At 42.8% G+C, this 13,480-nt stretch overlaps 1 protein-coding gene across 1 annotated transcript; it reads left to right on the top strand.

The window, feature by feature from the left end:
* The first annotated feature begins 4,156 nt into the window (after positions 1–4,156).
* On the top strand, positions 4,157–6,121 carry LOC147905426 (pentatricopeptide repeat-containing protein At3g13880-like). Its single transcript, XM_087381446.1, has one exon. It carries the CDS (start codon positions 4,157–4,159, stop codon positions 6,119–6,121), a length of 1,965 nt encoding a protein of 654 aa, XP_087237572.1.
* Positions 6,122–13,480: the final 7,359 nt, after the last annotated feature.

Genomic DNA, 13,480 nt, shown 5'->3' with positions numbered 1-13,480 from the left:
TATCAAGCGACCGTTATTTTTCATATCCTCAACAAAGCATCCATGAGGATTAAATTTGACCTGCAAGCCCTACTCAACCATTTGACCAACAGAAACCAGGTTCTTGGTGATATTTGGGACATGAAATACATCAAACAGGTATTTCTTTTTCCCATCCTGCATAGACAAAGAAATTTTACCAATCTGCACGATAGGATGTGTAGTATCATCACCAATCTCCACAAATCCTGGTCTTTCCATTTTCCTTGCATCGTGCATCCATTCTGCATGACCTGTCATGTGGTTTGATGCACCTGAGTCAACATACCACACATCATTGCTTTCTTCTACACTTGTCATAGAATTGGTCATGTGTTGCACCATAAACAGATGCTCATTTTTGTCATCACCCTGTCTACTAGAAGATGCATAATTCCCATGCTACAATCTTCCATTCATGATGTCATTCTGCTTTTTATAGCAGTCTTTAGCCATATGACCCATTTTACCACAGTAGTAGCATTCAACATTGCTATTTGCATTTTGGCCTCTCTGCCATCCACCATGACCTCTTTGGCTCCCCTTGCCTCTAGAGTTACCACGTCCTCCTCCATAGGACTGGTTTTCTTGAGTTTGCTGCATATTCTGATTTCTATCATGGCCTCCAGATCTAGCCTACTCTACTTCTGCCTCTACCTCTTCTAGCATTTAAGTAGAAGACAGTTTCTTTTGAAGTTCCTCCTTAAGAAGATGCACCACCATTTCTTTGCTCTTTAGAAATTAGAAGAGCAAACAACTCTTCAAAATCAGAAAATTTTTCACGGACGGCAATGGATGTCCAGAACTGTGCATAATCCTTTCCTAGACCATTCAAGGTCACAGAAACTAAATCATAATCTTCCACTGGCGACCCAATGGAAGCAAGTGCATTTGCAATCTTCTTCACTTTCATGTGGTAGTCATTGATGCTCATATTTTCTCTCTGCACATTGTGTAACTTCTGCTTGAGCTGCATTTTCTTGGCTTGCATATTTGTGCTGTACATTTTTGCCAAAGTATCCCATGCCTCCTTTGGCATACTTGCATCTTGAATATGCACAATCATAGAATCTGAAATACTAATAGATAGCCAGTACATAACTTTTCTGGCTCTCTCATGCCATCCTTTAAATGCATGCATTTCCTATTGATTGGGAACATTAGGAAGAACTGGTTCTTCTTCATCTCCTGTAATAAACTCCCAATAGCCTTTTCCCATAAGGAAATTCGTCATTCTAAACTTCCATGCTTGGAAGTTGTTCTTGTCAAGCTTTTTAGTGACAATCTGTGCAAAATATTCTGTCACTGCAAAAAACACAGCTTCTGCCTCACAAGGGCAAATCTGCAAAACTGACGAAAGTGGTATTTGACCACACAGTCACTTCCTAGTGATGATTTTGCATGAACAGGCAATAAGGATGATTTTGTAACTCCCAATATCTCTGCGCACAGGCATACGATGCAATTTCTGCGGCAACTTTTCACTGACCTGTAGAGCACTGGTCACACAACAAAAACAGGGACTTTTTCTCAGTGCTTGCAGAGAACTTCCGCCTCCAAAACGGGCCCCGAAATGGCCTCGAATCAGAAAAATAAAGTCACCCGCAGCATATACTGCCCTCTTGCCACACCGCGAAGGGCGTCTCAATCTAAGACAATGCACTCTTGCACTTTTCGGCTATGCTACCTGCAGAGATTTGCTCCCAAACTCGAAAAAGGAAAGCAACACTGGTCCTCTTACCAGGACACCGCGAACTTGGTTTGCTTTCTTGAGCTCCTTACCACAAACCAGGCTCTGATACCATGTGAAGATAGTGGGAGAGAAGGAAGGAGTCTCACTTTTGGCTTTGTCACATACACAATGGGGGAATACACACAAAGGTGGAGGCTGAAAACAGTTTTCCTCTTCTTAGTTGTGAAAGCCAAAAGAACTCTGGTACAAAGAAATAGAAGAACCCTATATGTGGGTCTCAAACCAAACGCAGCTAACTGAGGTGGCATACTAACTGAACCACAAACTAAAGTACATAAGGATAGCTGTCATCCAGCTATTATTCATGGGCGGTGTACCAAACGCATCTGCAGCTAACAAGTTGGTGACATAAATGCATAACGGTCACCCTCGCATATCACGAGTGGAGCTCGATATCTCAACAACGTGTCCTAATATAAGCCTTGGATTTAATTTTGATGTGAAGGCCTACAACACTTGATGAAAAGCATGCTTTTGGATGAAAAGCTCTTGATGGAAGGCATGAGCACTTTTGAAGGCCTTTAAATCTATATATTTCGCAAACTTCAACTCTTTGGATCGTCTAGCTAATGTTGGCTCTACCGACCTCTCTCTCCAACATCGCTCACATCGAGAAACCGCTTTGGAGGTAGAGACAGGATTTACTCAAAAAATGACGGAAGAAATCATGACAAGAATTTGGTTGATGCTTGAGTTGGAATACATATACACTCATTGAGATTTAGATAATATATGATTCTCTTACATATTCACGATACTCAATCTCGGTGCTAATATTCTCAACGATTACAACATCAGGGCACGGGGAAGGGCCCGTTCCCTCGGATACCCATTCCCTCGGATTATAACTATTTGGAAAAAGAAGCGCGCCGCCTCCCCATCCACACTATGTGTGGTTATATAAAAAATACACACACACACACACATATATATATGTGTTTTCCATTTCAAGTTATGTGTTTTCTTTTGCTTTTACATATTCTAAATTCTTCTTTTTCTATTTGTGTGCCGAGGTGTTTGCAAGAAGGGAATGCTTAAACACATACGCCATTTGGTCGGGCCTACTATTATTAGCTTAGTTTATAGTCAGGTATTTTTCAAACACCGGCTTGTCATCCTTTCTTCATCGTAAATTTATAATCAACATATTATACATTACTCTCTTCATTCATTCCGCTTTGGCGGCCTACCGGACCCTAGGTTTTTTTCTTGAGTACTGAAATTGACCAGGGAAAAATGTTGGAAATGGAAAAATGGTTCCAAAATTATGTACATTTTGGTTGGAGGGAAGCGGCGAGGGAGGCCTGCAGGTGATCAGCGGGAGCCTATCACACCCCTTTTACGGCCGTCTTGCGGTCCCCACTCAGTAGCGGTCCCCACTCGGTGTTCGATCCAAGCGGCGACATGTGACCTATGTCACATAGTGCCTTAACCTTAAGTGAACCTAAAAGCTTACGCAGTGTTCTCTTTTTTATCAAACAAGCATCCACAAGCTATGTAAATGTTGATGGGTCATCCTGCAACAAGTTCGTTGATTTTCTCTGGCCAGTAACCGCTTTAATCAACTTATCTGTTTTGGTTCTTATTCACACTGAAGATCGCTGCTCAGCAACCTTGATTAATAGTTGGTCATAACTGCTTTGGAAACGTGAAAGCATGGCACGACTCCCGTAATCATAAGTGCATCGGAGCTTGGTGTGAACTTGGGAGGTCTAAATTATTGGGTTCGGAACTTTTATTAAATTGCCATACATACTATACGACAACATCATGTCTATGCAGACTTGCAAAATTTTTTGATCAGCGAAAAGGTGTACAAATTTAAAAACTACTTGAAAGTAGATTTCATTGCCATAAGTTCAAACCTGGAACTAAAGAGAAAAAGTATTGCCATAAGTTCCCAGTTATTTTATATGCAGGGAGGGTGGGGGAGAAGGTTTTCGATGGCCTCTGCGGTTCTTTAGAGATTCAACAAACTATTTGAGCAGGGTCGATGTGCAGAAGCTTTAGCTGCTGTGGAAGGAATGTCAACCAATTTCTTTTACTGTCTCTTGCAGGGGTGCATTAGCTAAAGAGACCCGGCAGCAGGTAGACAACTGGCCTAGTATTAGATTTGTATACGAGTCAAATGTATCTTGGGAAGCCACCTGATCCGCATGTATGCTTCGCGTGGGAGTTTGCTCGAGGCAGGGTCGATGTGCAGAAGGTCCTCCTGCTGTGGAGGGAATGGACCGTCAAGCAATAGCTCTGTCAACCAATTTCTTTTACTGTCTCTTGCAGGGGTGCATTAGCAAAAGAGACCTGGCAGCAGGTAGACAACTGCATGGCCTAGTTATTAGAATTGGATACGAGTCAAATGTTTTCTTGGGAAGCCACCTGATCCGCATGTATGCTTCGTGTGGGAGTTTGTTTGAGGCAGTGGAAGTCTTCAGCAAACTGCGTGAACCAAATGTGTTTGCATGGAGTGCAATTGTGACAGCGCATTGCAAGTTTGGGGAATGTGAGCGGGCCATCATGTTGTTTCATAAGATGCAACAGTCAAATATTCTACCAGATGCTTGTGCTTTTGTTGCTGTCATCAAAGCTTGCTCCATTTCGGCTGACCACAATGCTGGGAAGCTGATTCATGCTCTCATCATAGGAGGAGGGTTGGAATTTGATGTGCCTGTTGGCAACACCCTGATCAGTATGTACATCAAATGTGGAAGCCTAGAGTATGCTTGCAGGGTGTTCCAGAAATTGCCAAAGCGGAGCGTGGTGACCTGGAGTGCAATGATTGCAGGATATGTGGAGCATGGTTTTGGTGAGAAGGCTATTGATCTCTTCTGCCAGATGCAACAGGATGATGTGGAACCAAATGCTGTTACATTTGTTAGCATCCTTAAAGCATGTGCAAGCATCAGATGCCTAGATCAAGGTAAGCTTTTTCACGCTCATGTCCTCAAGCATGGCTTTGAGTCTGATTTATGCATTGGTAACACAATTATAGACATGTATGCAAAATGTGGGAGCCTGGAGAATGCACACAACGTGTTTGAAAAGTTGCCAAATCAAGACGTGGTGACATGGAATGCATTGATATCTGGATATACCCTGCACGGGCAGGGTCAAGTAGCTCTCCAACATTTTCAAGAAATGCAACAAAGGGGCAACAAGCCAGACAATATCACATTTGCTAGCATATTGAAAGCATGCTCGAGCATCCCATCCCTAGAGCAGGGAAAAATGGTTCATGGCCACATTATTGAAAGTGGATTTGATGCTGATGAATTTGTTTGGAGCACGCTTATCGACATATATGCCAAATGTGGGAACCTTGTGGATGCCCGCACTATATTTGACAAACTGCAAAATCGTGATGTGGTGACTTGGAGTGCCGTGATTGGAGGATATGTACAAAACAGCCAGTTTGAGGAGGCTTTGCGACTGTTCCAGCAAATGCAACAACAGGGCAAGAAGCCTGATAATGTCTTGCTTGTCAGCATCCTGGGGGCATGTTCTGACTTAGCAGCTCTAGACCAGGGCAAGCTGATTCATGTGCAGATAATCGAAAGTGGCATTGAGTCCGAGGTAATAGTTGGCAACAGTCTAATTGACATGTATGCCAAATGTGGGCGCCTTGATCTTGCATGTGGAGTTTTTGGCAAATTACCAAGACATGATGTAGCATCGTGGAACGCAGTCGTAGCAGGATATGCTTTACAAGGCGATTACAAATTAGCCTCACAATATTTTGAAGACATGCGACAAGAAGGCTGGAAGCCAGATGAAGTGTCATATGTTGCTGTACTCTCTGCATGCAGTCATATGGGCTTTGTTAACAAAGGCTGTTTGTACTTTAATGCCATGAGAGTGGACCATGGCATTGTACCAGAACTTGACCATTATAATTGCATAGTTGACCTTCTTGGCCGTGCAGGCCATCTAAATGAAGCTGAAGACTTGCTCCTTCTCATGCCATTTGAATCCAATATTATAGGCTGGACGTCTTTGCTAAGTAATTGCAGGAGATATAGGGATGTGCAATTGGGAAGATGTTGCTTTAATCAGGTTGTCAAAATGGATGGTGGATATGCTTTTGCATATTTGCACATGTCAAAAATATACTTAGATGCTGACATGTGGGAAGATGCTGTAAAAATACAAGAGCTGAGAAATTTTGCAAATGCTTGGAAGGAACCAGCTAAGGCTTTTATTGAGGTTGACAACAAGGTGCATGATTTTTTTGTAAGAGACCAAAGCCACCGACAAAATGATGGCATCTACACAAAATTGAGATGGTTGAATGCACAAACAAAACTGGGAGGGCACATACCAACTTTTGAGAGTGTTGAAGCTGACGTTGGCTGATGAATAGGGAACCATGCCATGAGGGCTTTGTAGAAAATAAAAGAGAACTGTGGTGAAGGTTCCATGCAGTATAAGCACGATCATTGAGATTTGGATTGCAACTTTATTGACCGTTGTCAAGAATTTGTTCTCTAGTGAACCATCTGAACAGAATTTCTTTCACAAGTTGTTAAGTTTGCCATTATTGGATGAAGGGATCATGGCCAACTCGTCGCCACTAGGGTAGGCTGAAGCACTTGCCCAAATTTGCAAGGCCCTCGACAGTGGGCAGTCAGAAGTTTAAGGACTGCATCACAAAAAAATGCCTGCCCTTGTGTATGATTAGCCGGCCTCTTCTGCAGCTTCTTGCTAGCATCAAATGCAACCTCATAATCTCATCAGTACACCTCCTTTACATTCAGATGCAATTGTGATACTCTGCTACAGTTAGGGGGACTATGTGGGCAGACTTTGGGCTCAGTCACATTGAGATACTGGCTCAACACAGATGCAAGCGTCTGATGTACCCAAGGCTGAGCAGGAAATTGAGGTGTGCAAATCCTATCCCAGTCACGAGAGTAGGGCCTTGTCAAGGAAGCACTACCACTTGCCACATATGTCACCCACAACAGAAAGAAGAGGTACAAGTATAAAGATGTCATAGTTGTGAAATGTGCATACTCTATGTAGAGCTCAGCAAGCCTTGTTCCCATGGTCAAGAATCATATGATTGTGACTTCTGGTGGTTATTGTGGTATTACTGCCACATGTTGACTGCACATGCAATGTCACAAAGCCACATTTATATTCAAAAATAAAGAGAGTATTTTAATTTGACTTTAGTGAAAGGTTATTGTCTTTGGTCAAAGAGTATTGACTTTGTTGTTACCTAGAAAAGTTTCTATCATTTTTATTGTGTTCACTTAGTTGAATGGTGGGGACGCACACAGAGGACTAGGATTAGTCTAGAGAGTTAGAATGCATTCATTGCATTCAGCAAAAGTCACATTTTATGCTGAATATGAAGGACTCACCTTCATATCAGGAGGAGGAGAAATATGGCCTAGAAAAGAGCAGAAATATGTCAAAACAGAAGGATCTCTAGTGATCCCAATTTGAAAAGAAAGTGTTTCAACCTTAGAAGCCGAGGGGAAACCAGGCCCAAAACTAGAATGAGAATCAGAGGCCCTATTAGGGAAGAGCTCGTTTTACACTTAAGTAGATTGAGATCTTCGAGAAGGAAGGGAGATCTTTCTGATGCAGAAAAGAAGGGCATCTGTCTGCCCAATGCCCCGAAAGGCTTTCAGATCAAGAGCCTATGGAGGGAGGTATCCTAGATGTTTTGGAAAGAGTGGCCGGTCCGGAGGCCAGAGAACTTTGCCTCTCCTAGGGCAAAGTGAGAGCCCAGAATGCCTTGATTCTCTTTTACCTAGGGGCTACAGATAGTTTTATTTCTGAGAAGTTGGTCCTACGACTCGGGATCAAGAAAGAGGAGGAGCTTGGAAAAGCATTAGAATGTTTCGAAGAAATTCAGTTCCAATTACTCCTCTTATTGGGAAACTTCACATTCATGTGCGAGACTATGTGGACCAGAAGGACTTTTTTTTTTCACCCTTGAAGCATCATGACATGGTGCTTGGAATTCCCTAGTTTCACAGGAAGGAGGTGCAGCTTATGATACCTCAGAGAGAGTTATTTTTTATCATAGGGGAAATAAACATCGGATTGTCGCAAAGACCAGAGGGGAAAATCATTCCCGTTGTATCTGATCATTCTATTGAAATCTATAGTTGTTGCGTATATGGTTTTTGTCAAAGAAGTAGAGAATGAGATATATGCTCCATTGAGCTCCCTAGATAGAAATAATTTTTGAGTTTCTTGAAAGTTTTAGAGATTGCTTTTCAGATATTCTTCTAGGTGAGCTACCCCCTAAAAGGCTAGAAGATCATACCATTGATCTTATTCTAGGGAGTGCATCGCCCATTTGACCTCCTTATATGGTAAGTGGATGGCAAAGGGAGAAAATAATGGCTCAAGTGCAAGATCTTCTATTGAAGGGGCTGATCAGCCTAGCTTATCACGCTTTTATTTCCTAGTCTTGTTGGTTCAAAAATAGGACGGCTCTTTCCACATGTGTGTAGATTATCGTGTGTTGAATAAGATGACCTTTAAGAAGAGGTTTCCCATTCCTTGTATTGATGATGTTCTAGAATATTTGGGAGGTGTTACAGTTTTAGCAAGATTGACCTCAAGAGCGGGTATTATCAGATCCAAATACATCCACAAGATGTATATAAAATGGCCTTCCGTACTACTTTCGGGTTATATGGATTTTTGGTTACGCCTTCTGGATTGACTAATGATTAGTCACTTTTAACAGGATGATGGATAGAATTTTCAGGCCAGACACTTTCTTTGATGATATTATTGTGTTGTCTAAATCAATCGATGAGCATGGCCATAGTTTTCTAGGAACTTCGCAAACCATAAGCCTTATGTAAATGGTCTAAAAAGAGATAATTTGTGCAGATGGATCCTGCAAAGATCCAAGCTATATAGGAATGGACCGAGTTGAAAATCATGCATGAAGTACATAGTCTTCTAGAGTTATGTTCTTATTAAAGGTGGTTTATCTGACATTTTGTTGATATTACAGTGCCAATTCATGATTTGACCAAGAAAAGTACTATTTTTAGATGAGGGGTACATTAAAAAAACTTTCAACACTCTTAAGGAGAAATTGACCACTGAGCCCAGTCTTCTTATCCTCGATTCGTATCCACCGTTTGATGTAGACTACGATGCATGTGCGGATTGTATTGGAGCTGCTCTACATCAGCAGGGGCATATGGTAGCCTACGAAAGTAGGAGGTTGCAAGATGCTGAAAAGCATTTGCAGATTTAGGAAAAGGAATTGTTGGCCATTGTTCATGCTATGACCATTTGGAAGCATTATCTTGTAGGGGCTGATTTCACGGTCAAGGCTAACCATCAAAGCCTTAAATATTTCTTGACCCAGACCAAACTCACTGAAAGGAACATGTTAAATTGAAGCCCCTTCTACACCCATTTCCTCCCTTCGATCTTCCATAAAATCTATGGCCTATATTGAAGCACCTTCTACACCTATCTCCTCCCTTGGATTTTCCATCAAATCTATGGCCAAATTGAAGCCCCTTCTACACCCATCTCCTCCCTCGAATCTTCCATAAAATCTATGGCCTAGATTGAAGCGCCTTCTACACCCATCTCCTCCCTTGGATTGTCCATCAAATCTATGGCCCAAATTGAAGCCCTTTCTACACCCATCTCCTCCCTTGCATCTTCCATAAAATCTATGGCCTAGATTGAAGCGCCTTCTACACCCATCTCCTCCCTTGGATCGTCCATCAAATCTATGGCCCAATTTGAAGCACACCCATCTCCTCCCTTGGATCTCTCATAAAATCTATGGCCTAGATTGAAGCGCCTTCTACACCTATCTCCTCCCTTGGATCGTCCACCAAATCTATGGCCAAATTGAAGCCCTTTCTACACCCATCTCCTCCCTTCCATAAAATCTATGGCCTAGATTGAAGCACCTTCTACACCCATCTCCTCCCTTCGATCTTCCATCAAATCTATGGCCAAATTGAAGCCCCTTCTACACCCATCTCCTCCCTTGGATCTTCCATAAAATCTATGGCCTAGATTGAAGCCCCTTCTATACCCATCTCCTCCCTTGGATGTTCCATCAAATCTATGGCCAAATTGAAGCCCCTTCTACACCCATCTCCTCCCTTGGATCTTCTATAAAATCTATGGCCTAGATTGAAGCACCTTCTACACCCATCTCCTCCCTTGGATCGTCCATCAAATCTATGGCCCAAATTGAAGCCCCTTCTACACCCATCTCCTCCCTTGGATCTTCCATAAAATCTATGGCCTAGATTGAAGTGCCTTCTACACCCATCTCCTCCCTTGGATCGTCCATCAAATCTATGGCCCAAATTGAAGCCCTTTCTGAGAGTGCTCTCAACGGAAGCAAGAACGGAAGAAGGAGAGAGAGAGAGATAGAGACATAGAGCCACACAAGTTTTGGTGGGTGCAGAACCACCCTAATCTTCTTTTTCATTCATTTATATATGTGTTTGAGTATTGTACATAACCGGGGTAAAGGCACAGTGACCTTTAACCCCCACAACCTCCCACTTACAGGACAATGTGCCTTTAAGGGAGAACAACCAGTGAGCATACTATCCAATGCCCATCAATACACGACAATACTCAAACCGCTGACTAGGTAGACTCTTCGTCAGCATATCTGCAGGGTTATCATCTGTATGAACCTTGACAAGCTCTATGCGCTTGTCCTCAAGTACCTCCCTGATGAAATGGTACCTGAACTCAATGTGTTTGGTCTTTGCATGAAAGACCGGATTCCGTGCTAGCTGAATAGCACTCATGGAATCACTATGCAATGTCGGTACACCTGTATGAATCCCCAAATCTCCCACTAGCCGATCAAGCCATATAGCCTCCTTGCAACCCTCTATGGCTGCAACATACTCAGCCTCTGTGGTAGACAAAGCAACGCACTTCTGTGCACGAGACATCCACGACACTGCACCACCTGCAAAGGTGAACACATAACCAGAAGTGGATCTCCTACTATCCACATGCCTTGCATAGTCTGAATCTGTGTACCCAAGTACACGCATATCTCCTCTACCAAAGCAGATGCACATCTCCTTGGTACCCTTCATGTACCTCATGATGCACTTAACTGCCTCCCAATGCCTCTTTCCTGGATTAGCCATATACCGGCTAACAACTCCCACTGCAAATGCAATGTCTGGTCTAGTAGCTATCATAGCATACATAAGACTCCCAACTGCTGATGCATAAGGAACCTTGGCCATCATGGCCCTTTCCTCATCTGATTTGGGACTATCTGTATGACTCAGTTTCACATATGGAGGCAATGGAGTACTCACTACCTTCCCCCCCTCCATATTGAAAAAATGCAATACTTTTGTAACATACTCTTTTTGTGAGAGCCAAAGGAGTTTCCTACTCCGATCACGTGTGATGCGCATACCAAGAATATGACCTGCAAATCCCAAATCCTTCATATCAAAGGCCTCATGCAACTTGGCCTTTAATGCATCTAGCTCATAAGTATTCTTGCTAGCCAATAGCATATCATCCACATATAGTGCCAAGATTATCAGGCTATTATCCTTAGCTCTTTTAGTGTAGAGGCAGTGATCAATTTCACTCCTCCTAAAACCCTGGGACCGAATGAAAGCATCAAACTTCTGATACCATTCTCTAGGTGCTTGCTTAAGACCATAGAGACTCTTCTTCAGCTTGCAAACTAAATGCTCTTTGCCCTTTTCTTCAAAGCCTTCCGGCTGCACCATGTAAATTTCCTCATGCAAATCCCCATGCAAGAAAGTTGTTTTGACATCCATCTGCATAAGCTCCATATCCTCTGATGCCACTAGTCCAAGCATGCATCTAAGTGTGGTCATCTTCACAACTACAGAGAATATCTCATCAAAGTCCACACTTTTCTCTTGCTTGAACCCTTTAGCAACCAAACGGGCCTTGTACCTAGGCACATCATCACCTGTGACCTTCATTTTGTAGACCCATTTACATGGCAATGCTTTCTTTCCATGTGGCAAAGAAACCAAGTCCCAAGTCTTATTCTTCATAAGTGAACTCATCTCTTATTGCATAGCATACTCCCACTTGTGTTGATCCTCGCGCATCATAGCCTCTTTGTAGCAAGAAGGCTCCTCGCAATCAGTAAGCATCACATAGTCTACCCCTGGAACAAACTTATCAGGCGGTCTAGACACTCTAAAAGATCTTCTCAAGGGCATTTCATCTTGCTGTCCCATTTGCATATCAGCCACATTTGGCTCATCATTTCCACCAATAGATGATTCATCATCTACCCTTGATTGTATACCTGTGGGAGTACTTGGTGGTACCATTTCTTGCACATTTGGTGCATGGATAGCTTGCTGTCTATCAACATATGCATGTGGATTCACATCCTGGAAAGTGATTTTCCTCATTTCCACATCCCTCATGGGTGCCTTATGCATCTTCTTCTCATTGAAGACTACATCATGGCTGCATATGATCTTCTTTGCTTCTGGATCCTAGAGACGATAGCCCATCTCTCCACTTTCACCATAACCCAGAAAGATGCATTTCCTAGACTTAGGATCTAGCTTCTTTCGAAGCTCTTTTGGCACATGTGCATATGCCTCACACCCAAATATACGCAAATGAGAGTAAGAGGGCTTCTTGCCACTCCATGCCTCTTCAGGAATACCACCATCCAAACTCTTACTAGGTGATCTATTGATCACATGCACTGCAGTCTTCATTGCCTCAGCCCAAGAACCACCAGAAAGACTTGCATTAGAAAGCATGCATTGCAACCTTTCTTGAATGGTATGGTTCATCTTTTCTGCAACTGGATTTTGCTCTGGAGTACGAGGGGATGTGAGCTCCCTCTTAATCCCACGTGTATCATAGAAATGCTGAAAGTCATGAGAGAGATACTCTCCACCATTGTCAGTCCATAGGCATTTAAGCGTTCTACCTAACTGATTCTCAACCAAGGCCAGCCATTTCTGAAATACCTGGAACACATCACTCTTTCGAGCTATAGCATAAGCCCACACTTTCCTAGTTGCATCATCAATGAATGTCACATAGTATTCAGCCCCGCCTAATGACCGTCGCCTAATGACCGTGTAGGCATGGGACCACATACGTCTGAATGCACCAAATCAAGCTTTTCAAACTCTTTCTTTCCCCTTCTTTTATGGGCTGATTTAGTGTGCTTCCCATAGAGACAATGCTCACAAAATTCAAAATTAGAGAAACTCAAATGCGGTACATAACCCAAACAGCATAAGAGTTTCATTCCATTCTGGCTCATGTGCCCCAACCTGCAATGCCACAAAGAAGTGCTTGGCTGCTCGGTTATTGCAACAACATGATCAAATACCCCTGATACATGTAAGGGATACAAAGTCCCACACTTGGCACCCCTGGCCAAAAGCATAAAGCCCTTCTGAATTTTCCAACTCTGAAAGCCAAAAGTGGTGTGAAAACCAGCATCATCTAGCTGACCCATTGAAATAAGACTCTTGGTTAGCTTAGGCACATGTCTCACATGTTTCAAAAAAAATGCAGACCCATTTGCAAAAGAAAACTTTATGTCACCTGCTCCCACTATGTCACATGCATAGTCATTTCCAAGATGCACACAACCTGTCTTTCCACTGTCATAAGTGGAGAACCATTCCCTATGGGGAGTAACATGGAATGAAGCACCAGAATCCAAAATCCAATCCTGGGAATATGCAT

This window comes from Dipteris shenzhenensis, chromosome 1 (assembly GCF_047967505.1).
Source record: "Dipteris shenzhenensis isolate YYH24624 ecotype China chromosome 1, Dip_SZ_1.0, whole genome shotgun sequence".
Classification (NCBI taxonomy): domain Eukaryota; kingdom Viridiplantae; phylum Streptophyta; class Polypodiopsida; order Gleicheniales; family Dipteridaceae; genus Dipteris; species Dipteris shenzhenensis.
Note: the sequence above shows the minus strand (reverse complement) of the source record. Positions and strands in the feature narration are given on the sequence as shown.

Coding starts and splice junctions, on each gene's coding strand:
- LOC147905426 (XM_087381446.1), top strand. CDS start 4,157: ATGTATGCTTCGTGTGGGAGTTTGTTTGAGGCAGTGGAAGTCTTCAGC.